General features: G+C 35.4%; 1 protein-coding gene and 1 long non-coding RNA gene across 5 annotated transcripts in view; both read left to right on the plus strand.

The window, feature by feature from the left end:
- Positions 1-9,090, plus strand: part of LOC145291371 (uncharacterized) — a 50,463-nt gene extending 41,373 nt beyond the window's left edge. Inside the window, exon 2 of the long non-coding RNA XR_013869398.1 lies at positions 8,507-9,090. This is a non-coding gene — a long non-coding RNA (uncharacterized LOC145291371). The remainder of the gene's footprint in view (positions 1-8,506) is intronic.
- An 8,838-nt stretch (positions 9,091-17,928) lies between these two features.
- The window catches only part of LOC145291375 (histone demethylase UTY-like), a 280,609-nt gene continuing 271,056 nt past the window's right edge, over positions 17,929-27,481 (plus strand). For 2 of the 4 annotated variants that reach the window (XM_080137155.1, XM_080137156.1), the window contains exons 1-2: positions 17,929-18,131; positions 18,392-18,458. In XM_080137155.1, the coding sequence (XP_079993281.1) occupies positions 18,040-18,131; positions 18,392-18,458 (159 nt within the window). In that variant the 5' untranslated portion in view covers positions 17,929-18,039. The remainder of the gene's footprint in view (positions 18,132-18,391; positions 18,459-27,481) is intronic. The other 2 variants (XM_080137153.1, XM_080137154.1) reach the window with 1 other exon arrangement.

The following is a 27,481-nucleotide window of genomic DNA, read 5'->3' on the forward strand; positions in this document are numbered from 1 at the left end:
CTCACACAAAGGTCGTTCCAAAAGTAAGTTCTCCTATTTTTCTCTAAAAAAAAAAGTTGAAGAGTTATGAAGACGGGAGTGGTACCATTAAAACAAGCAACATTTTGTGCTCCAGAATTTATTTCTCTACATAGTCACCACCATTCTCAATGTACTTTTGCCAGTCTCTTTTGATGTCTTTTGATGAATGCAGAGTGTGTTTTGTTACTTACATCTCCGTTATTCTGAAATCGACGTCCCTATCTCCTAACCATGCTGACAACAACTGCCACAGCCTCATTGATCAGTTCAAGTTTTTCTCCATGGAGTACTTCAATAATGTTGTTTTCTTAGAGTCTTACACCATCAATATCTGCAACAGAGATCAACCTTTCAGGTCATGTATGCATAAGTTCATCAGTCACCATAACAATGCAATTTAAAATCTCTTCTGATCCATTCAGGTGGAATGAAAAATAGAATGCATTACTTATGGAATATCTCCCATGTGTGTACATATAAGTGAAAATGTGTGTGTGTGTGTGTGTGTGTGTGTGTGTGTGTGTGTGTGTGTGTGTGCACATTTCCCTACACAATAACTCTGTCAATTTTCAGTCTAGAGACTCGAGATTTGATATACAGGGTACTGAGATTTGGGAAAATCTTTGTGGTCAGTTTTCGGCCAGAAATTTTGCTGTAAACGGTCAAAGTTCAATGATTCGACCTTTGAAAACTCTACCAAACTCCCCCGCCAATTGTGCGTCTAAACACTTGAAATTTAAATGTAGGTTACCTGGACATGGATCAAACATCATAATTTGATTTGAGCCCCAAAATTAAATGTTAAGTGGTCAAAATTGGGGTCAAAGTTTAGAAAGATTTGACCTCTGCGGTCTTTACCAAATAACTCAGCCAATTTCTGGTCTAAACATTTGAAATTTTACATAAAGGGTATTCAGAGATAGGGGAAGCTTTATAATTGGTTTGGATCGAAAATTTGAGCTGCTAAGGGGTCAAAGTTCAAAAGATTTGACCGTTGTGGTGTCTAGCAAATTACTCAGCCAGTTTTTGGGTCTAAACATTTGAAATTTATACATAATGAGTATTCACACATGCAGCAAGCATTTTAATCAGTTTTGGGGCGAAAATTTGGCTGCCAAAAGGTTAAAGTTGAAAGAGTTGACCATTGTAGATTCTACCAAATTCCTCTGCCAATTTTGGGTTTAAAGACTTTAAATTTTAGATGTAGGTAACTTGGACATGAGTAAAACTTTGTATTTTGATTTGAGACCAAAATAATAAATGTTAAAGCGTCAAAATTGGGGTCAAAGTTAAAAAATTGACCTCTGCAGTCTCTACGAAACTACTCAGACAAATTTTGGTCTATACATAAAGTGTATTCACATGTAGGACAAGTTATGAACAGTACATAGGGCCCGAGCAAAGCCGGGCTGAACTGCTAGTATATATATATATATATATATATATATATATATATATATATATGATGATTGCAACGTCTTGTCAGACGAGTGCCACTCTCTCAGATATTTAAAGTCCATGAGCCCAAAAATAACTTCCATCGCCACAGGACCATTTTAATAGACAAATGCCTGAGGGAGTATCTGTACACAGATGATGTTACAGAGTCTTAGATTTGTACGACAGCTGTCTTTCTCTCGATTCAAAATGCTGAGATCCAGCAACAAGCAAGAGCAAGATAGCCAGCAACAAGTTAAACTGCAGACCAGCTTAATGCGGGTACTGGTCTCCCGCTTTCTGTTTTTTTTAAATCAGAGATTTGCTTCTCCTAGAAAGGTAGCCTTCACCACGGCTTACAGGAGCCCTCTCCACCCCAACACACACATACATACACACAAACACACACGGTGCTAGTTGGCCGTTGACCCCGAAAAAGGGTTCATTCGCCCTTTGGCTTTATATATATATATATATATATATATATATATATAGTCATCCACATACAGTGCATGTGTGTGTGTGTGTGTGTTTATGGAAAAAATATGTTTTTCAATTATATTTCACCCTTTATTTATACCAGTTGTTTTATTTATGAAGCTCGATGTATGTTAAATTAAACAACAGAGCATATACAAATAGATGGCAAAACAATTATATTCCAAATTCCAAGATTTTATTCATCTTGCCATTTATTTCTTTCAACATGTCAAATTTCCAAATTGTTTTACAGCACCTGTTTCGTAACATATAAACAATCAGTTATTATTATGTCAATTCTGAATTTCTTACGCACTGACTTATCAGGAAAATTGTTTTTAGCTTTAAAAAGAAAAGAAAAATAATTGGGCATGATCACAAGCTGAAAAAATTTCGAAGAATAGTTGCAACATGTGATATGATATTGAAACCATATTTGATTTAATAGAAGAGTTATTGAAGCTTTATTTGACATATTAATATAACGTTTCCATATTGCTTTAATCAACACTAAAAATTTATTATATAACTTTTTTGCTTTTTTTTTCAAAACAACTAATATTTATTGTCTAAATTATATTAACTATGACAAATCTATAATATAACTATGATAAAATCTACTTATTCTTTAGGTAACTCCAACGCACATCACAAATTTACCCTACCCATATGTAACATGATGTAACTGTAATTTAATTTAATATTATCATCCTAACTTTTTTTTTTTTAAAAGAAGCTTCAAATAAACTGCTAATATTTTTTTGAAATTTTTTACAGCATATGAAAATAATGAAAATTCAAGACTAAAATCATGTTTACATTATCGACGCTTTAAAACAATGTTTCTATGTAGTGACCATTGTGAATGCATAAATATAACCATGTTTAAAAAATCTAGCAAAAATCAAATAATGGTTAGATTTTCATGAAATTTTTTATACTTATTCATTTTATAAATTAACTTACATATTAACAGTAGGTATTGTTAAATATATGAGGGGAAATATTTTTGTTTTAGGTGTTCTACCCCCCCCCTCATGAAAATTTGTGGGGATTCATAAACTCCCAACCGTTGGCTGTCACAGACAAGGTGTTTAAACACGTCACTACACCTACGCTCGACACACCCATTCGGTCAAAAAGAGAAAAATAATAAAAATTAATTAGCCAATGAGAATGGGGTCTGACAAAAATAAATTTAACAACCAACGTGTTTGTGGAGCTGCCTAAAAAGAGATAAAAGCCCAGGATTTTTGGGAAAGAGATAGAAGGGAACCAGACACCAAGGGGACAACACACAGGTAGTCAGGCAAGAAGTCGGCCACTTTCACTGTTGAAGTCAGCAAACACTCCTTTCTGTGACCGCTACTCGACTAACAAAAAGAAACAAGGAATAAGTATTCTTTATGAACATTCTCCTATTTTTTTTTGCTTATTCTAACAACTAACTTTATACCATTTTAAAGACTGATGACACATAAAAATAAGCCTTTTTTAACACACACATTCAATGTAGTCTTTTGTTGATAAAAGTTATTCAAACCTTAAATGCTCATAGTTTGTTTTGTGTTAAATGGAGTTCTATTTGATGCTTTCCTTATGTTGTGATATACACAAACCAAACTATAAACTCAACAAAATAAATTTATACCCTTTATTTCTCAGCTATTAGAATTATATGTTGCAAATTCAGTGTAAGGGACGTAATTCAACGTTAGAAATATACTCAATTACTTCCCTTATTTATTTCAATAAGTTAATTATATTCTATGAATTTTAACTATGATAATTAAACATTATTTTGCACCAATCACACTATGCATGATTCTTTAATTTACATCAAGAAACCTAACGTTATTTGTTATATATTTCTTCCTCAAAAACATTAAACAAAAAAAATGTTCTTTTTTTCCTTTTCTATAGGAAAATTTCAAATAAACTACTGGGGTCTTTTTCTTTAGGCAGACGAGTAGAAACTTTTAACGTCTTCTAGTTAACCCAAAATACATTCAGGCATTCTTGTCCTAATATGCTTTTCTTTAATCTCCCCTTTTAAAGCTTTCTTGCTCTTTGAAGGGAAAGATAAATATACGTTGATAAGTCAACGAGTCCTCTCTGTAAGAGTTGCTTTCTGCTACTGATTTTAAAATGAGCATGGAAGGGCACGAAGGCATTTCATCCCCAAACAGCAAACCAACCCATATTCTTTCCCCTGGTTGATTACTTTGGTAGCCAAATTAGGAGGAATGATGATGATGATGATGATGATGATGATGATGATGATGATGATGACAACTCATAAGGGGATAAAAAAGACTGACCATCCCACAACCACTGTGATACTGCTGAGTGAGTTAAGAAATAAAATTCAAACAAACAAAATTAGAATGATGCATAGGTAATTTATATCATAACTGGAATGTGTATGATATAATAAAAATAGTCACTGTAAGGTCTAAAAGAAAATGGAATAAAGATAAAAAAAAAAATGAAAAAACTGGAAGGAAAGAAATGATAAAAATAGACAAATAAGGTCTGAAGTGAAGTTTATATATCATTATATGAAGGGCTTTTCAGAAAGAAATTCAAGAATATGTAATCCATATGATATCAGGACAGTATTCAGGAGTGACTCAACTCTCTGAAAACATTCTATGAGTCAAGACCCCTATGAACAAAATCATGACTAAGAATTGTGTGTATAGGATTCTATGTAAATATGGAAAACTATACAAAGCTGAGACATGTTGTCCACTAAAAGTAAGATTAAAAGAACACTGGAAAACTGTAATATATGGAGATATTGAAAAGTTGGGTATGGCTGACCACATATGGAGGGAAAAAATGAAACCATATACCCTTATATGCTGGGCGACGATCACATACTAAGCAGACAATATAAAATTTAATACAATATGGGAACCATTCATTATAAATAATAGATAAGGTCACCATTATATATATATATATATATATATATATATATATATATATATATATATATATATATATATATACATTTGTTGTTTTTGTTTTTTTTCCAAACGATGAATACGGTTAATATTGGCTTCGCCTCGAAGCTCATATTTATTTAGAAAGTCGCCCATAATTTGTTTGGACGTATATATAACATTTTTATTCATTTATTATTTTTAAAACAGTAATCTACATACACGCGTGTTTTGAGTACACTAACTCTCATCAGTGTAGCTCGACTGTTTTTAGGGATCGAACTCCAGACTGTGTTTACCACAGTCCGGCACCTTAACTGTTAGGCCACGAACCTAGATGATTTTACTGTTCATTTTTATCGCTTATAAATTTACATTTGTTGTTTTTTTTTGTTTTTTTTTTTCAAACGATGAATACGGTTAATATTGGCTTCACCTCAAAGCTCGTATTTATTTAAAAAGTCGCCCATAATTTGTTTGGACGTATATATAACATTTTTATTTATTTATTATTTTTAAAACAATAATCTACGTACACGCGTGTTTCGAGTTGACTAACTCTCATCAGTTATATATACGTCCAAACAAATTATGGGCGACTTTCTAAATAAATACAAGCTTCGAGGCAAAGCCAATATTAACCTTATGCATCGTTTGAAAAAAAACAAAAAAACAAACAAAAAAAACAACAACAACAAATGTAAATTTATAAGCGATAAAAATGAACAGTAAAATCATCTAGGTTCATGGCCTAATGGTTAAGGTGCCGGACTATCGTAAATACAGTCTGGAATTCGATATCTAAAAACAGTCGAGCTACGCTGATGAGAGTTAGTGAACTCAAAACACGCGTGTATGTAGATTACTGTTTTAAAAATAATAAATGAATAAAAATATATATATAAGAGCAAATAGTTGATAAAACATGTTAAAAAAAACTTTGAAAAAGAGTTAAAAACATATTTAATCTGAAAAGGAAACAAATTCTGGGCCCAACTCTCTTTCTGATCTATATTAATGATCTTCCAAATCATATCCTTACATCATTCGCAGACATTTATGCTGATGACACTACTATCTATGGTAGCACATCTAAGACCGTAAATGACAAAGTTCTCTCTGATTCTCTCTCCTCTGATCTTGAGCATGTGGTACAATGGGGAAAGAGGTGGGTTGTTACTTTTAATGCATCTAAAACCAAGCTTTTATCTTTACAGCATTAACGCTCTGATCCCCATCTGGCATCAATTGAAATGAATGGCTCTCGTCTTGGGGAGGCCTCATGTTTTGACAAGCTTCTGGGCTAGACTTTTACTCCTGATTTAAAATGGAACACATACATTAAATCTGTTGCCAAGGCCGCTGAAAAAATGGTGGGGTCTTTCTATCGATCCAGTAGATATCTCACTGATGATGCAATTCTCTATCTATATAAGAGCCAGATGGAGTACTGTTGCCATATCTGGGCAGAAGCTGCTAGAAAGGACTTATCCTGCCTTGATAGAGTTCAAAATAGACTTCGTAGCCTTGTGGGGGATGTCCTTTTCTCTTCCCTGTAACCTCTTTCTCTCAGAAGAGATGTTGCAAGTTTTTCTCTGCTTTATCGTTATTTTCATAGCAGATGCTCGGCTGAGCTCCATTCTATGGTCCCCCCTCGCCAAACTTTCACAAGAAACACCCATCTAGCAGAAAACACTATCGCTAGTTTCCCCCACTCTTTATCTGTGCCTAAACCTAAGCGTAGAATCCACGAGCAAAGCTTCTTTCTTAGAACTGCATGCCTATGGAATTGTCTTCCATTTTTCTGCTTTCCAGCTGACTACAATATGGTTGTCTTCAAGTCTAACGTAAACAAGTTTTTGATGAGCCGTTCCATATAAGTTAACAAATTTATTGAATCTCTATTACTAACGGTTACTATATTGTCCAATTTCTACTGTACACTCTTTAACTCTTATCCTCGAGTGGCCTCTTGGCCTTGATAAGTGGTGATGCCTATGTAAAAAAAAAAAAAAAAAAATTAGTAAGTGGATAGTCCTTAATCCGCAGAGTTTCGAAAAAATACTTTCCTTCTGATCAGAGGGTAGGAATTAGCAAAATGCGGGATCGGATTTTGCATACAAAAGTATTTGATGAAACTGCAAGTAAGTCAAAGATCTTACTTGATAAAAAAAAGTGAAGCAGAGGGAATATGGTGAAGAAAAAGGTGATTTCACGTGAATGGATAGTCTGGTGAAAGGTAAAGTATCGAATGATTTTTATTTTTATTTTATATATATGTTTTAACAATAACCAAGGCATTAAAGAATAGGTTGATAGCAACAGATAGTATATTTCATAATCAGTTAGAATTGTTTCAAGATTGTTCAGACAAATTCAAACATCATTTCGTTTGAAAATCTTCACAAGAACAGCCTTTCTTCAGACTTATTGAAGAAAAAACACTTCAATATATATATATATATATATATATATATATATATATATATATATATATATATATATATATATATATATATATAAGGAAAAGAATTAAGACTATAGATTAAAATTTACAAGGAAATTTATTGTTTGACAGAATACTCCAAAAACATTTTATTGAGAAATCCTTAATCCACAGAGTTTCAAAGAATGCTATTCTTTTCTTCAGAGGAAAGAAAGATATTAACAAATTACTAGTATAGCCGAGCTAAGAATGCGGTAGTTATGGCATTAGATAAAACAACACTTTATGATAGTTACTCATAAAATGCAAAAATAAATTGTAATATGTTCATATCGGTTAAAACATGTGAAAATGAGAAAACAAACCAAATATAGGAAGTCCTGAATGCATGAAGACTTGATGGTAAATCCAAGAGGCACCCACGTATGCATATATGCACATATAAAGTTATCTGTAGAAATAAGTAGTTAGGTTGTACATCTAAAAGCAAAAATAGGTTTACGGTTCCTAAAATTTATACTTGAATTATCCACAACGATCCATGGTGTAACAGATCAAGTACAAGGTAAAATTCAGTTGTAAATAACACTTTTCTAGAAATTGAATGCTCAATCCTCAGTGTAGGTGATACAAAAAATATAATTGTGAATTACTTAAGTCATAACTGATGGAGCAAGAGTATGCTGCCCATTAAATAAAAGGTTTGTTTGAAATTCTGTACAGATTCCTGAGTTCAACAAAAAGATTCTCGAGTTTGACATGATACACCTGAATAAGATCAGAGGTTACGTCGGCTGAAACGTTATGAGATTAACACTCAAGATGAGAACACTAGAATAATCCAAATGATATGAATTATCAATCCTCATCTCAAAAATTCAGAAACATATTTTTCTTTAATTTATCATCGACCATAGTTAATTGGTAATTCTCATATTTATATTTAGTAAAAACATCAGCATAGATTTTCTTATGAAAATCAAAGAAATCGGAATATATAATCTTTGGAATCAGTGTCCTATATTAATTTGAAATTAAAAACTGTATTTTGTTTAAAGGGAGGTAATAATAATCTTAAAATTTTCTTATCTCTTTTGCATAAGAAATCTATCTTTATCTATATCGGTTTCATAAAAATCTTTAGTTTTTATTATTTAAACTTTATATTCAGCTAAAAATGGAAGTGGATTGGCTTGTAGCAGATGGGATTGCAATGAACACAAGCAGGAGTGAATACTCACGGCTCGAGATTTTGAATGTATTTCCTTTATGGCTCGCCCAATCAGAAGCCAGCTTTTAGTCATGTGACCGAGTTTATAAAGGTTAAATCACGGCAACACTCTCTCTCTCTCTCTCCTTTTTCTCTTGGATCTTGGACTGACATCAATACCTTGTAGAATGAGCCTGTCTTCAACTTCTCTCTTTGGACTTAACAGAACTCATCTGGCCTTCGGACCTGGGGTTTGACTAAGACATGAATACAAACAAGCCAACATGGCTATCTCCATTGATGGACTCTCCTTCTCATCCCATAGTACTGTCTCTAATCTTTCATGATGCACGTTTCTACTACTAACTTTAAGGAGACAAATAATATACATCATGGCTATGGACCATAACTTTAACACACATATGAGCTCTTTCTTTTTCAACAGGCCTGTCTAATACATCTCCACAGAGGAACACTTTCTACGACTAACCGATTCTCTGTACAACCTACTAATAAAGATAATAAATAAAGCTGTTTTTAAATGCTAGAATGAGCTTTGTCTTTATTCTACAGGTTACTTTACCAAAATATTAAATAGTTGGATAAGAGCTTTGGTGTATGAATATGATTAATAAGTGATCGCTTATATCATTGAAAATTTATTAGTAAGGATTTATAATCGACCATTTGAATTAGTTAAAAGTGTTTATCATTTGAATCGATCGGACAACAACGATTAATGTGGTTGCATGATTAAGGTTCAAGAGTAGTAGCAGGGGTTTCTTGCATTCCTCATTTTTCTTGTGCAACGCTGGGACGGGTAACTCTAGTATACAATAAAAGAAAAATTTTTGGTTGGAAGAAAAGAGTAAATATTTTATTGCTTGTCTCTTTTTACCTAACAGCAAGAATGGTGCTTGATTTTCATCAGATATTGTCTTGAGTAGTCATCAAAGCCACACAGAAATCCCATTGTTCCCAGACCAAGAATTTCTGGCATAATACTGATTGGAAAATATCTGTTTTCTAAGATTGAGTATTTAGAGAGTTTATGCTTTTCTTCAGTAATTGAGGAAACCTGCATTCAAATGACAACAGTGCAAGTGGCAGTGTAGACAAGGTTTTGTTTTGTTTTGTTTTGAATTCTTCAGACTACTGTTCTCATCTCAAGTGTTATTTTCTTCAGATGTATCTTGTTGAACTCAGGAATCTGCCCAAAATTTTGAATGGAACCTTTTATTTAATCCACGGAGGTAACATACTCTTGTTCCATAAACCATGACACTCAAAATGAGAACAGTAGATCAAAGAATCCAAATAATATGAATAATCAAACTTTATCTTAAAAATTCAGAAAAATACTTTTATGTTTGGGAAAAGGAAGATGGTCATGCCATAACGACATATACTCTCACCTTGCTTAAGGCCCAATAATTGCAGTGAAGTGGGAAATCCAACCAAGCTTAACATTTGTTATAATAATTGAAATTTGGCTGAGATCAGACAGTTCTGTGAGTTGTTGATACATATTATTTGAAAATAATCAATTGCCACAATCTAAACAAATACAATGTAAACAAATTATGAATTTCTGGATGATGACTTTTTTTAAAACTTGGATTATTTCATTTAAAAATCTTTTTCTTTTTCTCTAATGAGTCATCACTTATCAATGTCAAAAGCTACTCAAGGATAAGAGTTAATTATATGGATGGATTGTCGCTTAACTGATGAAGAATTGAAAATGATGATTGGAATAAACAAAATATGATCACTTGTGAGGACGATTCATGACAAGTGAATTTAGGTAAAAATGGCACAAGTAACATTTGCATAAATGCTGCAGCTAGGAATAATTCGCCCCTCGTCCAGTCCATGGGCTTCTCCTTTGCATATGGTCCCTAAGCGTGATGGGGATTGGCGTCCGACTGGGGACTACCGACAACTGAATGCCATGACGGTACCCGATCGTTACCCAATCCCACACATTCAAGACTTTGCTTCCTCGCTGCATGGTTGTAAGACCTTCTCTAAGCTAGATCTGGTTAAGGCTTACCATCAAATCCCAGTGAATCCGGCCGACATACCCAAGACTGCGGTTACAACTCCATTTGGAGCGTTTGAATTTTTAACTATGCCCTTCGGTTTGCGAAACGCGGCTAGTACTTTTCAGCGCTTCATGGACGAAGTAGTGCGTGACTTAGACTTTGTCTATAATTATATAGATGACATTCTCGTGGCAAGCGCCTCACCTGAGGAACATGTCACTCACCTCCGCCTACTGTTCGAACGGTTTCAGAAATACCAGGTGAGGATTAACCCTGGTAAATGCGTTTTTGGTGCTTCGTCGCTAGTTTTCCTGGGCCACATTATCAGCCCAGACGGTATATCTTCGTTACCAGAAAAGGTGAAGGCTCTACAAGACCTTCAACCACCTACTTCACTTCGCCAACTAAGGCACTTTCTTGGTCTGTTGAACTATTACGGACGTTTCATCCCACACTGTGTGGATCTTCTAGCTCCTCTTTCCGACCTGTTACACAACAGGAAGAAGAAAAACGAGCAAATCTCACTTAATGAGGTCCAACTAGAAGCGTTCAACAAAGTGAAAACAAAGCTAGCGATGACATCCTTACTTGCACACCCCGTACCTGATGCCCAGTATTCTCTGGTCGTTGATGCATCAGGCACAGCTGTAGGTGCAGTGTTGCAACAGCAGCACCAACAACAATTACAACCTCTTGCATACTTTTCGAGACAGCTGAAACCGGCAGAACAACATTACAGCACGTTTGGCCGCGAACTCCTAGCAATGTACCTCGCAGTGAAACACTTCCAACATTCACTCGAGGGCCGTCAATTCGCGATCTACACTGATCACCGTCCGCTTACATACGCACTGCATGCTAAGCTGGACAAATATTCTCCCCGTGAAACTCGCCACTTGGATTTTATTTCACAATTTACTAGCGATATCCGACATATTTCCGGTGAACAGAATGCTGTGGCAGATGCTTTGTCTCGCCTTCCCATTAATTCTCTGTCCTCACCATTGGATATCGACTTACAGCAAATGGCCCTAGACCAGCCAAGTCTGGACACTTTGGATCCGTCGTCACCTGAATTTGCAACTTGCAAATTCGCATACCTGCCTGTACTCACTTCAGACACACAGATCATTTGTGACACCGCAACGGATTCACCTCGACCACTAGTTCCAATGACTCATCGTAGAGTTGTTTTTGACACCCTACACAATCTGGCACACCCCGGATGCAAAGCCACAGTGAAGCTGATTACAGCTAGATTTTTCTGGCCAAATATGAGGCGTGATATCACTGCCTGGACATGTTCCTGTGTATCCTGCCAAAGGTCAAAGGTGCACAAGCATATCCGTGCACCCCTAGGAACATTCAGCACCCCAGACGCTCGGTTCAGCCATGTTCACATAGATCTGGTTGGACCATGGCCGGTCAGTCAGGGATTTACTTATCTCCTGACCTGCATAGACCGTTTCACACGGTGGCCTGAGGCCATTTCCCTCACAGACATTTCGGCTGAGTCCGTAGCGCGAGCCCTTATATCAGGCTGGATACCGCGTTACGGAGTTCCCACCACTGTAACCACAGATCGTGGTGCACAGTTTGAATCCTACCTATTCCAGGAACTTTCCAGAATTCTAGGGATCCAACGTATTCGCATGACAAGCTATCACCCAGCTTCGAACGGGATGATAGAGTGCTTCCATCACCAATTAAAAGCTGCACTACGTGCTTATCCTGACCAACAGAGATGGAACGAATACGTACCTGTTGTTCTCTTAGGCTGTCATGCTGCCATTAAAGAGGACCTGGGATACTCTCCATCCGAACTAGTTTATGGTGCACCTCTATCATTGCCAGGTCAAATGCTGAACCCGATAGAGTCTGCACAAATGGATTCAGCTTTGTACGTTGACAGACTGCGAGCTTATTTCAATAAGCTCCCACCTGTGCATACTAGGGAACAGACCATAAAATCTTCATCTTGGACTCACGTTTTCCTTAGGAAGGACTCTGTGAAAGCCCCTCTTACTCCACCTTATACCGGTCCTTATCGCGTGCTCTCACGTACTAACAAACTTTTCACCATAGATATCAGTGGTAAAAGAGAAACTGTCTCTATTGACAGAATAAAAAAAGCCTTTCTGGACACGAAAACGCAAGAGCCACACATTCCCCCTATATACATGCATCATCAACATACACCTGAAGCAAGTACTCCGAATGCAGACAACTACGTTACTACCACGCGTAGTGGTCGTAGAGTGCATTGGCCAAAGAAGTTGTGCAAGACTTTATAAAAAAAAAATTTTTTCCTCACACAAAATTTTTTTTGCACAAAGACATTTTCTTCTTTTATAAAAAAATAAAATAAAATCCTTTTTCTTCATCCTCAGCATGAAAACCCAACTTTTCACTGAAAAGCAAGAACATTTTCTCATAAAAAACAACTTTTGTGAACATTTTTTTTCTCTCTTAACAACTGCTACATTTCTTCTTTATCGGCTTTCCGCCTAAGCAGGGGGTGATGTAGCAAATCCCCTAATGGCGGATCAATGCTTCCCTGTAAGTTCTTCGGCCATAGACTGGCCAATCGACAGGCAGGGTGCATTGATCCTACTGTCCCCAAAAAGAGTGCAGGGGACATCCAACAGTCAGCAAAGAGCCGCGAGCGAAAACACACCTTCCTCTCCTCCTCACCCAGCACCGACAGTCTGACTTGGACCTGACTCAATAACTTCGAGCTCCACCACTATTATCCCGTTGAATAAATACTTGCAAATGTTTAATGTTAAAAGGAGTTTGTCGTTTTTATCGAGGGTTCTAAAAGATAAATAATTAGCTGGGGTACAACTACCCCACTAAAATGTGTATTCTTGACAGCATCTGTTTTGTAGTGTAAAATCATTCATTTAATTATTATATCAATCAATGAATTTATTTCGCTCTCAACTCATCAGAAGAAAGAGCACTTACCAATTTTAAAAAGAAATAAAGGCATATGGATATAACAAAATCCGAAAATTGGGAGAGAATTTGCAATTACCCTTTTTCATTTTATTACGCCATCTTAGAATTTTGAAAATCCCAAAATTTAAAAACATTTTCACTCCTCCCTTGAATTCTCTATAATTCAGAAAACCATAATTATAATGAAATTTTCAGTATTTTAATTAACGACCATAGTATATAATGAAAGAATTATTTTTAAAAATCTTAGTGAAAATATATTATTTGGTGAAAACATATCTTTAAGTACAAAAAAACCCAAAAAAACGCATGAATTTATTTATTTTTCACTGAAGATGTGAACAATTAAAAATAAAAAAATTCATTTTCGTAAAAAATACCCCTAAAATCCGTGTTAATAAAATCAATATAACTAAAAAAAAAAAAATTAATTTTTAACGATATCATCATTAAAATAAGGACTGTTTATTCAATATTTTCACAAAAAATAGTATAATTGCAAATGTAATTAAAAGGCATTAAAAAATTAATACACACCTGTTTCTTGCAGACAAAAAGAAAAACAAAGAAAAAAATGGCTGCCTTTCCGGTTTTATACTAATCCAACTGATCACTTTATGCAAATGAGATGCTGCTGATTGTAGTATAAAAGCCTGACTTTTATAGAGACTCTTAGGATTTGGTGACAGAAAAAGTGAGTCTTGTAAGCAGAGAGTTGTGTTTTTGAGGTTGAAAGAAATTAGACAGCAAAGTGGTGGGAAAGGTTTTTTTTTTTTAACTTTTTTTATTTTGGACATCAATGCCAAGAAGAATTTACAAGCTATTTCGGCAAAAATGGGCAACCAAATGAGGCTAAGCAGTGACATCATCAGATCATTTATTGGAGAAGGAGATGTGATTGCTTGGTTAACAAGCTGAAGCTAGTTATGAAGCTTCAAAAACAACGTTGATTCTAATGTATTTGGAAGGGAATGCGCTTGGAGTCTTCCTGGAAACGGAAGAAACAGATCAGACCATTGCTGAGAATATTAAGAGTAAATTAAAGACTGCATTTTCAGAGAGTGCTTTTGAGGCATGCAATAAGCTCAAGAAAGTTGCCTGGACCGGGGAATCAGTGGATATGTATGCGGCAGAAATGTGATCACTATCAACGGGAATAGAGTTAGAGCCCTTGTCAATGCAGACTGCACGACTACGCTTATCACTACAAGTGTTACCGACTCATGGAATAGAGCAAGTAATATTCGAGCGGTAGATGGCAGTGAGGTGAGGTGTTGTGGAGAGGCAGATGCCAAGCTCATGGTGAGGGACTTATCACTGCGATTCAGAACGATTGTGCTGAACAGGCTTATCGCAGGAATCGATGTGGTACTGGGTCTAGGTGTAGTAGACGGACTGGGAAGAGTTACGATAGCTAAAAGCTGAGTGACGTTTGGCAATCAGTATGTACCGAAAATGCCAAGAAGTTCAACCAATAGCAATACTACCCAATTGACAAAATTCAGGCCATATCAGATTGGGGATGAGGATTTTCGAATCCATTTCAATGGTGACAAGTGGACTGTAGAATGGCAGTGGTCCGCAGACCTACCTGTGTTAACAAATCAAGTTAGCTGCTACAAAAGCACATTGATGTGTATGAAGATGCTGTAAGAGAGTGGAGGAGAATGGGGCAATCAACTAAAATCGTGGACCCAAAGTCAGCCTACCTACAAATCCATGTGGACAAAAATCTATGGCGGTATCAATTGGTCGAGTATAAAGGTTGAATTTATTGTTTGACCGGACAAGGATTTGGAGTGAATTCTGACTCAAAGATCATGATGGTAATTCTTAAGACTATGCTAGCCAAAGATGATGCTGTTAAGAGAGCCATCATTAATGATGTGTTGGTAGATGAAAAGGGTGAGGAATCATGTAAAAACATATGGACTGACGGCTAAACCGTTCGAATCATTGGAAAACGGAACGGCTTTGGGATTGAGATTGCAGAAGAATAAGGCAGGAAAGTTGATGTTTGGATGAGGAAACGAGATCCCTGAAGCTAGCAAGGGCCTGATCAAGAGAGAGCTTTTCTCAATATGCAGAAGTTTGTTGGCCATTACGCCATAGCCAGATGATTGCGAACAGTATGCAGCTTTATTAAGAGGCAGATGGGTACGGACCGATGGGAGGATGCAAATGAACTTTATACTTAGCGAAAAAGATGAATCCGTACATAATGATGGACGATGTCCGGGAGGTGGTGAAGCAATGTAGGGAATGTCAATCCATTGACCCTGTGCCAGCTAAACATGAAAAGGGGGAATTACATGTGGCAGAAAATTGGAGGTGACTGACCATTGATATCACTCATTATCGACACAAACCATATCTGACTATGATTGACCGTGGATCTGGGTGGTCAGCAATATGGCAAAGAATGAGAACAGAAATGGCAGAAGTTAAGAAAATTGTTCAGGAGGTGGTTATGGAAAGGGAACTGGTAAAAGAAGTGCTAGTTGATAATGGTATGTTCTTTCGCTCAGAAGTTTTTAGAGAGTTATGTGCAAAGTGTAATGTTAAGAAATGTTTTCAAGCTGCGTACCGGCCGACTAGCAATGGGATTATAGAGAAGCACCATTGTACTATAAAAGCTGTGGCAACAAGAAGTTAAATTTCGCCCCAAGAGACAGTATTTGGGTATAATATGGCACCAAAGTCCGGCCAAGATGAAATGTCAGTACCACATCAAACCATTTTCACATACGAATGGAGATATCCATTGGCTGTAACAGAAAAAGTGGAAAAGGCAAAAGCAGAAATCGTAGTTGGTGAAGAAGTGTGGGTGAAGCCACCTAATCCTTGTTGTACAACATGATGGGGAAGAGGTACTATAACTGATGTACTCTCCAAAAACATGGTGGCAGTAGACGGAATGCCATGTCACATCTTGGACATACAAAAAGTTTCTTACTGACAGAGGAAGAAGTTGACAAAGTCCTGCAAAAAGAACCGGTGCGACGGTCGCACCGTGAATGAAGAGATGCCTGGCATGGACGGGGGACTATGAGACTGATTATTGATTTTAAAGATCAAGGGGGCGTGTAATTAAAAGGCATTAAAAAATCAACACACACCTGTTTCTTGTGCGGTCTCATGCAGACAAGACAAGACAAAGACACACAGAAAAAAAAAAAAAAAAAAAAATTGGCTACCTTTCCGGTTTTATGCTATCCAAGTGATCGCTTTATGCAAATGAGATGCTGCTTATTGCAGTATAAAAGTCTGACTTTTATAGATGCTCGGCGATTTAGGATTTGTTGACCAAAAGAGCGCGTCTTGTGTTTTTGCAGTTGAAAGAAATTAGACAGAGTAGTGGAAACGGTTTTTTTTTTTTTTTTTTTTTTTTTTTTTTGACTTACAGCAAAAATATTTTACGGGATTTTTAATAAAAATAATTTCCAAGAAAAATTTAAAATGTGATATTCTAATGCCTTGTCGCATGAACATGTAAACATCAGTGCAAGATTTTTTTTTTTATATATATAATTTTGAAAATGATAAAATTTAAGATTCTATGTCACTAAAAAATATTTAAAAATTGGGATAATAGTACGGTTAATTTGAAGAAGTATGATTGGACTCTATTACAAAGAGAGGAGTTGCTAAAAAGTTTAAAGCCACAAAAGATTTTCTATTCGACATCTTAAATTTAAAAGAAATGGTAAAACATTTTATTAAACATGAATCAAAATAACAATATAGTCCGAAAAAGCAACAAAGAAATATGATGGAGACATTTTTTTTTTTTTTTTAAACTATTGGATTGATTTTTACTTTCTGATAATGATTTCGACAACGATGTTTTAATATAATTTTTTAATTTACAAAGACGGCATCCACGAACAAGGCTATAAAGTGGGCATAATCCAAAATAATTTTTAGGAAAGAAAATTAGAATTTTATTTAAGATGAAAGGATTTTTATCGACTAGATGTTAAAATATGACATTAAAATTTTCTTTATTTTTTATTTCAATTTTTATAAACTGTAAATGAATTTTATTGAAATTTATTCCGTTATGCTCAGATTAAAATTTGTTTTAAAGTTATGAGTGTTTTTAATCATTAAGTTGAAACTCAAGGGTTGTTTACTTTGTTTCTGTTTAAAAGCAGCAAAATAATTTTAAATAATTTCTTGTTTTTAGATTTCAGAATAACAAAATTATTATCATTATAATAAAAAAAAAAAGTAAAATATTTATTTTTATTGAATTCTGTTTAAGTTTTTCATTTTGGGTAGGTAGCATTTTTTGAATGGCGTTGTTAGAAAGGCAGTGATTGGTTGATGATAGATGTCAAAGTTGATGAAGGTCGCGAGGTCAAGGCAAGAAGCAGCAGCAGCAACCGTTATTATTGGAATTGTCTCCCCTTATTTCCCTTTCTTTTTACGTCGTCAATAGTCTTTTTTTACCCTCGCGTTTTATTACACCTTCTTACGATGATTGGTAAGGAGAGCCCAATGGCCGTGGAAATTACTTCCGATTCCATTCTTAGTGCCGAAGAGCGACAAACTCTCTCCGAAATCGACAGGTTTGTTTCTGGAAAATCCTATAGTATAGTCTGCTTATTTCAAATATGCTTATGTCTCGTAGGTCATTGTGATATATGACGTCCAGCCAGCGATGGCCATGATAACATATAAACACCTTCTTCTTCTTTGATCCTTTCATCAGATTCTGGGTTTACGATTAAAAAAGGAAGAAATCCCCGAATTTTTAGCTCCCATATTTTTTGTCCTTCCTTCAACCCATTTACTGATGATTTTGTCTTCCATTTCTTTGTATTTTCAGTCGATCCTTTGGTTTTTTACAACTTGATGACGATGGCGAAGAAGTGGAGAGAAGTCTGTTGGAGCGGGTAAGTCGACCCTAATCGCCGTGGACACTTTTTTGCGTCGTACTTTTTCACTTGTCATTTCCAGACTTGAAATCTTCTTCAATGTAAGGATTATAGCACAAAAACCAAGCCGGACATCACCCCGAATATATCTGCCGCCTACAAATGATCAACGTTCACGTTTTTTATGACCCTTTATTGAATTGAGTTGGCGAAATGCCAATCAGTAAACACAGGGGACCATTATTATTTGTTTTGATTACAAGGGGGTCGACATCGTCGCTTACAATACGATGTAAACATTGCGTTGGGAACTTAAAACCCAGTCATATTATTTAGATTTATTTAAAAAAAAAAAAGAAAAAAAAAAGGTGGTTTTCAAGTTTTAGAATAAATTATAGTTTTTGTTATATATTTACTTAATATAATTAATGCCAACAACTTAACTGGTTACAAATAATCTAGGTGTATTTTCAAACTATTTTAGATTTTAATTGTGTGTTAATGAGAAAAATAATAGGAGTTAAAACATTTTTAAGTTTCGTTTTCTATTAAACTTTTAGTTGTTAAAAGTTGTATTTATTTTTTTAGATAGAATTTTCAAGTGAAACTCAAATTTTACTCTATCTTTTATTTGTCAATTTGTTAGGTGAAACTACAGAATAATTACAAAACCGCCCCCATTTTAAGAATGGATTTAATAGTGTTATTTCAGCACGGTCCGTATTCTGCATTAGGACCAGTTCTTTTTTTTTTTTTTTTTTTAACATGTCATATTTTCGTTTATTTTAATAAATGAGAATGTCAAATAATTTTATGAAGATCATTTAAACTCAGCTGCAACTTTCTTACGGAAAACAAAATGATTTCTTTCGAAAGTCTTTCGATTTTGTTATTTGATTTGCGTAAACAAGTAAAACGTTATTTTGTTAAAATTGTATCTTCGCAAAAGAATAAATATTCTTTAAAAATGTGCATTCTTTTTGTCATAATAAAGTAATTTTGATAAACGAATCAATAGTAATTTGAAAGATGTCAGTTTAAAAGCGAAATTAAAAAACAAACAAACAAACAAAAAAACCGCGCCATGTGCTTGACGTGTTGTGGCCTACTTTAAGTTTCAATTTAAATATCGGTGAATTTTCGCCCCCCCCCCCAAATAAAGAATATTTTAAGAGGAAACGAACTCCAAATACCAGTTTAAATTTAAACCTTAACTTAAATAATTTTATTTCTTTGATTTACAAATTTATTTTTTGAACAATATATATATATATATATATATATATATATATATATATATATATATATATATACATATATAAATAAATAATAATGAAGTTTTTAATGGAATCCAGGAAATTTAAGGAAACGCGGAATTGTAAACTCTAGAAGTAAATTGATCGGAAAAGACTTGAAGGATTCTTTTTACTCACTAACTTGTTTGCTTGGCCTCGACGTGTGTTTGTTTTATTTATACAATTTAATAAAATAACATGACTAACTTGTTTAGGAAAGAACCGAAATGACTCTTTTCACCCAAAATGCCAAGTTTCTATCTATGACACATACAAATGCTTAAGTTAATTTTTTTAAAAACAGATCGACAAATAGACGCTATTTTTCATTTCAAGATATTTATTAATCAAGTAAGCTATGCGTTTTAAGTTTTCTGCCAATAAAATTAACAATAAGCACATACAAGGAAAACGATACTTTTCCAAACAGGCGATGGGTTTGTATTACTGTACACATAGATTCGAAAAAGTTGTCAAAAAACAAATATATAACAAGTAAATGTTATCAAAGACAAGATAAGTTACTTTTCTACCTAACTGGATATATTTTTCGGGTTTTTATTCAATGTAACATGTTTATTCAGCTCGAAAAGCATACAGTGTTTACCGATGTATTGGAAGATTCAAAATGGCGCCCGACATTCTCTTTAACACGGTAAGTTCAGGAAAAGATGTTATAAATAATAAACTAGACAAAATGCTGTTAGAAATTCGCTCATTATATGTTACTGTGATATAAGTTGACATATATTCGGTGTTTTTTTAATAGTGTTTTGTCTAGTTTATTATTTATAACACCTTTTCCCAAACTTACCATGTTAAGGAGAGTGTCGGGCGCCATTTTGAATTTTCCAATAAATCGGTAAACACTGTATGTTTTTCGAGCTGAATAAACATGTTACGTTGAATAAAAACAAAAAAAAAAGTGTATCCAGTTTGGTAGAAAAGTAACTTATCTGGCCTTTGATAATATTTATTTGTTATATATTTGTTTTTTGACAACTTTTTCGAATCTATGTGTACAGTAATACAAACCCAAAAATTGGCAGATTTGCCGTTTAGTTGTACAAATATTCTCGAACCAGGCAATCACTAAAAGGTACACTTTAAAGGTCGACACCGGTATCTTAGCAGAAGCTTTTTTTACATGTTTCACAAACTTTAAAATTGAAAATGTAATCATGTGATTGAATTTAATTAAAGTTAACCACTTTGTTTAACAAATTAAAAAAAACTAGCAGGACCCGTGGAAATTCCACGGTAGTTAAAATCTTTTAAAACACATCAGTAAGAAATTCCTTATTGTTATATTACAAAAATTAATGTATGGAAGCAAGTAGAACAAACAAAGAACTTTAGTTTAAACTTTTATTGAAGGTCAATGCGATCGTAACTGATGCTGTTGATGTCAGGAAGTGCTGGTGATGATTGAGGCGGTGACAGGTACTTCGATCAACTGCTTGGAGTGAGAATGGTGGTCAGTCAGCAGGTTCTTGGGAGTCAGACTGTGAATTTTAAAAAACTGTGACATTGTTGACATCGATTTTGTGAAAGTTCTGATGACCCCAAGTTGTTTAATATTTCAGGACATTTTGGATTACACGTGTGAGTAATGAATAGGTCACAGAAAACTGCCATTGCATCTTGATAAAGCTGTTGTAGATTCCTAGGAATTCCTGTAAATGTAAATGGTAGAATAAGTGGTACACCAGAATAACCATCTTCATTCTTTGCTAAATGATCCATTAAGCCAGAATATTGAGCAGCTCCTGGTTGACTTTGATAGCTTTTAATGAAGTTAAATAAGCAACCGTCAACTTTTACATATGCAATAGACTTTTCTATTTATTTTGAATTTTATTCAATGAAGATTTGGAAATTCACAAATATTTTTTAAGTCGAATTATTGATATAGATTTCAATTAAATAAAATATACTGTAAATCTTTTAATAAGGAATAAATATTTATTTAAACCATAATTATTGAAACAAAGTATTTTACTGCATAAAAAAAACGGTTATGGGGAGAAGGGTTAACTATTTTGAACCTTCACCTAAATAACGATTTAATGAAAAAAATGTTTAAAATGTTCTTGTATTTGTTTTATAATTTTTGTTAAATAAGAAAAATCAATAAACTTTGATAGCACTATTGTAAGAATCATGCTGAAAGCCATTCTTAATATGGGGAGGGGGGTTAACTATTCTGAAACTACACTTAACAATGTAAAAAAATAAGGGAAAATATATGTATGAACAATAAATATTTCTTCAGTTAAATAAAATATACTGTAAATCTTTTAATAAGGAATAAATATTTATTTAAACCATAATTATTGAAACAAAGTATTTTATTGCATAAAAAAACGGTTATGGGGAGAAGGGTTAACTATTTTGAACCTTCACCTAAATAGTGATTTAATGAAAAAAATTTAATGGTCTTGTATCTTTTTTTAATAATTTGTTTTAAAATAAGGAAAAAAAAATCTTTGATACTGCTATTGTAAGAATCATGCTGAAAGCCATTCTTAATATGGGGAGGGGGGGTTAACTATTCTGAAACTTCACCTAACAATGTAATAAAAATAATGGAAAAATTCTTTAGTTAAATAAGATATACTGAAAATCTTTAAATAGGAAATAAATATTTCTTTAAATAAATTAAATCGTAAGTAATGAAACAGTGTTTTATTTCATATTATAAAAAAATTGTTGTGTCCATTTTTTATAGTATTGTCGGTGGGCATTAGAAGATGATGACTGCCTGTAAAAGAAGCAAAATAAAACGAACAAACCATAAGTAGTAACTATGTAAACAACGTGAAGTTGTATAAATGTTACAAAATTACTTGATTCGGCATTAAATAACACGAAAAAGGATTGTTATGCCGTAAAACAAAAGCAAAACAAAACGGAACAAGACGTAAAATATGTTTTGACTCTGTGTTACTCAGTGTATTTGCGAATGGTGACTTTGGTGATTAATTTAATAAAGTTATTCTTGACTTTTGTAACATTTATTTCTAAACATATTTTTTGTTATGTAAGGCTCACTCAAAAGTAAATAAAATAAAAAAAAGATAAAGTGGCACAGTAAAAAAACAAAACAAAAAAAAAACGAACTCGTAGCGTTAAATGTAAAAAATATATTTATTACTGAATAAAAAAGAATAAGCATTCAGTACTACAGAAGGCATTGTTAAAAATCTAAGTAAAATACTAAACTATTTAAACTGTGGAACGATACCTTCTATGCATAATTGTCTTTAAAATAATCCGGAACCATAAATAGACAGTTCATATATATATATATATATATATTTTTTTTTTTTTATGTTCGAAAAGTTTTGGGAAATAAAAAGGTTTAATGATTTTTAACTAATAAAGATTGAACAATAAAGGGAGATAATTCACATTAATTACTGTTTGCGATGATGATGACGCGTTTCATTAATTAATGTTTGCAATGATGATGACATGACATCGTAAGGACAAGCATATTAATATATAGATAATGCAAGATGAAGTTTTAAAATGATTAAATATATTTTATTTTATAATTTAAAATTAAAAACATTGACCAATAAAAATGAAATGTTGGGTATTTATGTATTTTTGGTGCCGTGCTGCTGAAATGATAACATTATTTTAAAAACATTATTAGTAAGGAGTTGAGGGTGTTTTATAACTATTCTGTACTTCCACCTTACAATTAAAAAAAAAAAAAAAGGTATCATAAAACTTGAATTTAAACTGAAAAGAAAAGAAAAAAAAAAACCCCAAAAAAGCAACTATATAAAAATAGTGCGGTACCATCTGCCATCGTATGCATCCGAGAACAATATCTACTGTAAAATTAAACAGAAATTTGGTGCTTATGCATTTTTGGTACCACACTATTTTTAAATATTTTTTTCGGGTTAAATTAAAGTTTCACGATATATATTTTAATTGTAAGGTGGAAGCACAGAATAGTTACAAAACACCTCTCCATGTTAAGAATGGCTTTCAAAATAAAATTATTATTTTAGCACAGTACCAAAAAAATACATAAGTACCCAAAATTTTATTTTTATTGTTCAATGTTTTTAATGTTAAATTATAAAATAAAATATATTGAACCATTTTAAAACTTCATCTTGCATTATTTGTGGTTAATTTAAATCAAATTTTTATACCATGATGATCACATTTTCAATAATTATGTAATTATACTTTACCCATTTAAAGTTTATGAAACATGTAAAAAAAAAAAAAAAAAAGCTTCTGCTAAGATACTGGTGTCGACCATTAAGGGTCCCTTTTAGTGATTACCTGGTTTGAGGATATTTGTACAACTAAACGGCAAATCTGCTAAAAAATTCACTTTATTTGATCAAGTATTTTGTTTATTTTTACAGAGGAAAATAAAATTTTAATGAGATCGATCGTATCTCGCTGTTGAATCAAGAATGGACCATTTAACTAATTTCAACATATTTATTCAGTAACCATTGGACCAGCCTACAATTAGTCAGGGATGGTGGATTGTTCTATTTTGAGGCGCCTGATTGGCTAAACATGCCAGGAGGGGCAGGCGCCACTCTACAAATGCCAGCTGCTCTGGCATTCAGGGGTTTTACTGTTCTAGACTTCTGCCAGGAACTACACTCTGCCAATTATCGCATCCATTCAGCACAACATCTTCATTGGATTAGCTGGCTCACCCTAACAATATTCAACATGGCGCTACGAACAATGGAACCGGAGGATTGGGAAGACTTCTTTCTCAAAGTTGGGATTACAGCTGAGTCTGCCAAAATCTATGCCACCACATTTGCCAGAGAAAGACTCACCACAGATCACCTACACATGATGGACAGATCCCTGTTAAAGGAATTAGGCATCACTACTATGGGTGAAGCAATGCGAATCCCCAAAAAAGCCAAGGACTTCCCCTCACAGACTGCCTATGCTAAGGCACCAACCGCCAAACTCCCTCAGCTCTATTCCAACACCCCAACAGTTTAGGAAATTCCGAATCGATTGGGAGGTATTTACTAAAATTACTGACATGCCAAAACACCAGGCCAATATTCAATTGTGAAGATGAATCGGTCCAAAATGCAATCATAAACACTTACCCGAAATTTTTTACCACTGATTCAGACAGATTATTGAACACGATCGAGGCCTTGGTAACCCAGAAAGCGAACCCAGTGTACACCGTATCACATTTGTATCAATGTCCCAGGCTGAGAGTGAATCAATCCAGCAGTACCTGGTTCGTCTCAGAGCGACAGCACTGGATTGTGACTTCTCTTGCCCCTGCTGCAGCTATGACCTATCCGATTTTTACATAAAAGACAAGCTAATAAGGGGAATAGCAAATGATGCACTCCAGACAGACCTACTGGCTAAAGCCGGCTCACTGAAATCACTTGAGCAGAAGATCTGCCATGCCAAGGCATTTGAGTCTGCACTACGGGACCAGACTATAATGAGTAACACGTTGGACATATCTGCCTTCCGGATGTCTACATATCGAAAACAGAAGCGTCGTGTCCCCACTAAAAGGAGCCCAGATTCGCGTTAGCCCCCCCCCTCAAATTGCAATTACAACAACGACATGGGGTCAACACCCCATTGCAGCGGTTGTGGAAACAGTCAACATGGCACCCCTGGGATGAAACCTCGCCACCTATTTTGCCCAGCATGGGGCCAAACATGCAGCTATTGTGGAAGATCAAACCACTTTGCCCGAGTGTGCCGGTCGATCAAGAAGGAACGCCGCAGAGCTGCTGTCAAAAGCGCCGAACTTGACGAGGCAGCAATGGACAGCCTGATCGCCCACATTACATTTGATCAGGCAACAAACAAGTACTCGTCCACACCAATAGAGCAAGTTACCGAAATAAAGGCAACGGTAACCCCATTTTCACCCAATCCGGACCCAAGGAAGAGAAACAACATCCCTGAAAATAATAGCATCAACATGATGATATTCCCTGACAGCGGTGCCACTATATGTCTGGGTGGCACAATACACTTGAGACACATGGGCCTCACCAAAGACAACCTGATCCCATCGAGGAAAGTTGTTCGAGCAGTCGGGGATTCCACTCTTTAATGTCAGGGTTGGTTGCCGATGACGTTCAGTGTGGGGGGACACACAACCAAACAAGCCCTCTACATTTGTGAAAGGATAAAACGGCTTTATTTCGGCAAGGTGGCCTGCATTGATGTTGGGATATTACATAAGGAATTCCCAAACCCATCGATGGCTATGCAGTCGTTAGAAGTTGAAAATAAAGTGCAGGATACAGAAAACAGGGTCAAACCCCTACCAACGCTTTCTCCCGTAACCCAACGGCCGTGATGAACGCCCTCCTTGACGTATTTCCCTTCCAGCCTTCCAAATCAGACACTTCAGAATCCGAGAACCTCAATAGCATAGTTGAATCTACTGCTCTCATATCAACATTTGGGTACAATGACAACGTAGCGATCACATCACCAGGCACCATCAAGGCAGCAGGACGTCATGACCCACAGTACCAAAAGTTGATAAGTACGGTACAGCAAGGTTTTCTTGAAACACGAACTCTCACTTCACCCGAAGTTCGTGAGTACTGGGAAGTACGGCACCGCCTCAGCACCCATGATGACCTGGTACTCTTAGACAGAAGAATAGTCGTTCCAAAAGGGCAACGAGGAAATATACTGCGCTGCCTGCATTCAGCACATCAGGGCATAACTGGGATGAAAGCCCGAGCAAACGAATCCATATATTGGCCTGGAATGAATGCCTCCATCCGCAATACCAGGGAGAACTGCATGACTTGTACAAGGATCGCACCGAGCCAGCCCTGGGAACCAATTACATTGACACAGTCCCCAGAGTGGCCGTTCCAGCAGATTGTCATGGATCTGTTCCACGTTGGTGACCACAGATACCTTACTTGTGCTGACAGATTAACTGGCTGGCTCATCTTGTACACCCTAAGCCAAGGGCAGGCAACTGCCTCTCGGTTCATCTCAATCTGTCGGGAGATATTTCAAGCATATGGTTCCCCAGAAGAACTCAGCAGTGATGGTGGCCAGCCGTTCACATCCCTTCCATTCAAGCAGTTTCTAGAGAAATGGTCTGTAAAGCACAGGTTATCATCTGTGGCCTATCCACAATCTAATGGTCAAGCGGAGCTAGCTGTCAAAACAGCCAAGAGGGTTGTAGATGACAACACAGGACCACAAGGGTCCTTAGATAACGACAAGGCTGCCAGGGCCATCCTACAATACAGAAATACCCCTATATAGGGTATCGGCCTATCCCCAGCACAGCTTCTGCTCCACAGGCGACTTCGAGACTACCTCCATTCTCACCCGACCCTTTACAAGCCACATCCGGAATGGGTCGCCGTGGCTCGAAAGCGCGAGATAACCCTGTCTCGGCGCAACATGCGGCTCATAGAGATGTATAACCGTACGGCCCATTCTCTCCGCCCACTACAAAGTGGGGACTTGGTCATACTACAAAGAAACAACCGTCTCTGGGACATCACTAGTCGGGTGATTGAAGCCCTCCCCAATCGGCAGTACCATATCAGAGTTGATGGCTCTGGTAGAATCACCTTGCAGAATCGGCGGTTCCTCAGAAAACTTGAGACTCCATCTCCAAAGCCTATCCCAAGCGCGCTACCAAGGGCCCCACCTCACATACCCCAAGTGACAGAGACAAACAGCCCTGTCGTACCAGACCCTCAATTT

Source organism: Euprymna scolopes, chromosome 12, assembly GCF_053919585.1.
Source record: "Euprymna scolopes isolate OS-2025 chromosome 12, ASM5391958v1, whole genome shotgun sequence".
Classification (NCBI taxonomy): domain Eukaryota; kingdom Metazoa; phylum Mollusca; class Cephalopoda; order Sepiida; family Sepiolidae; genus Euprymna; species Euprymna scolopes.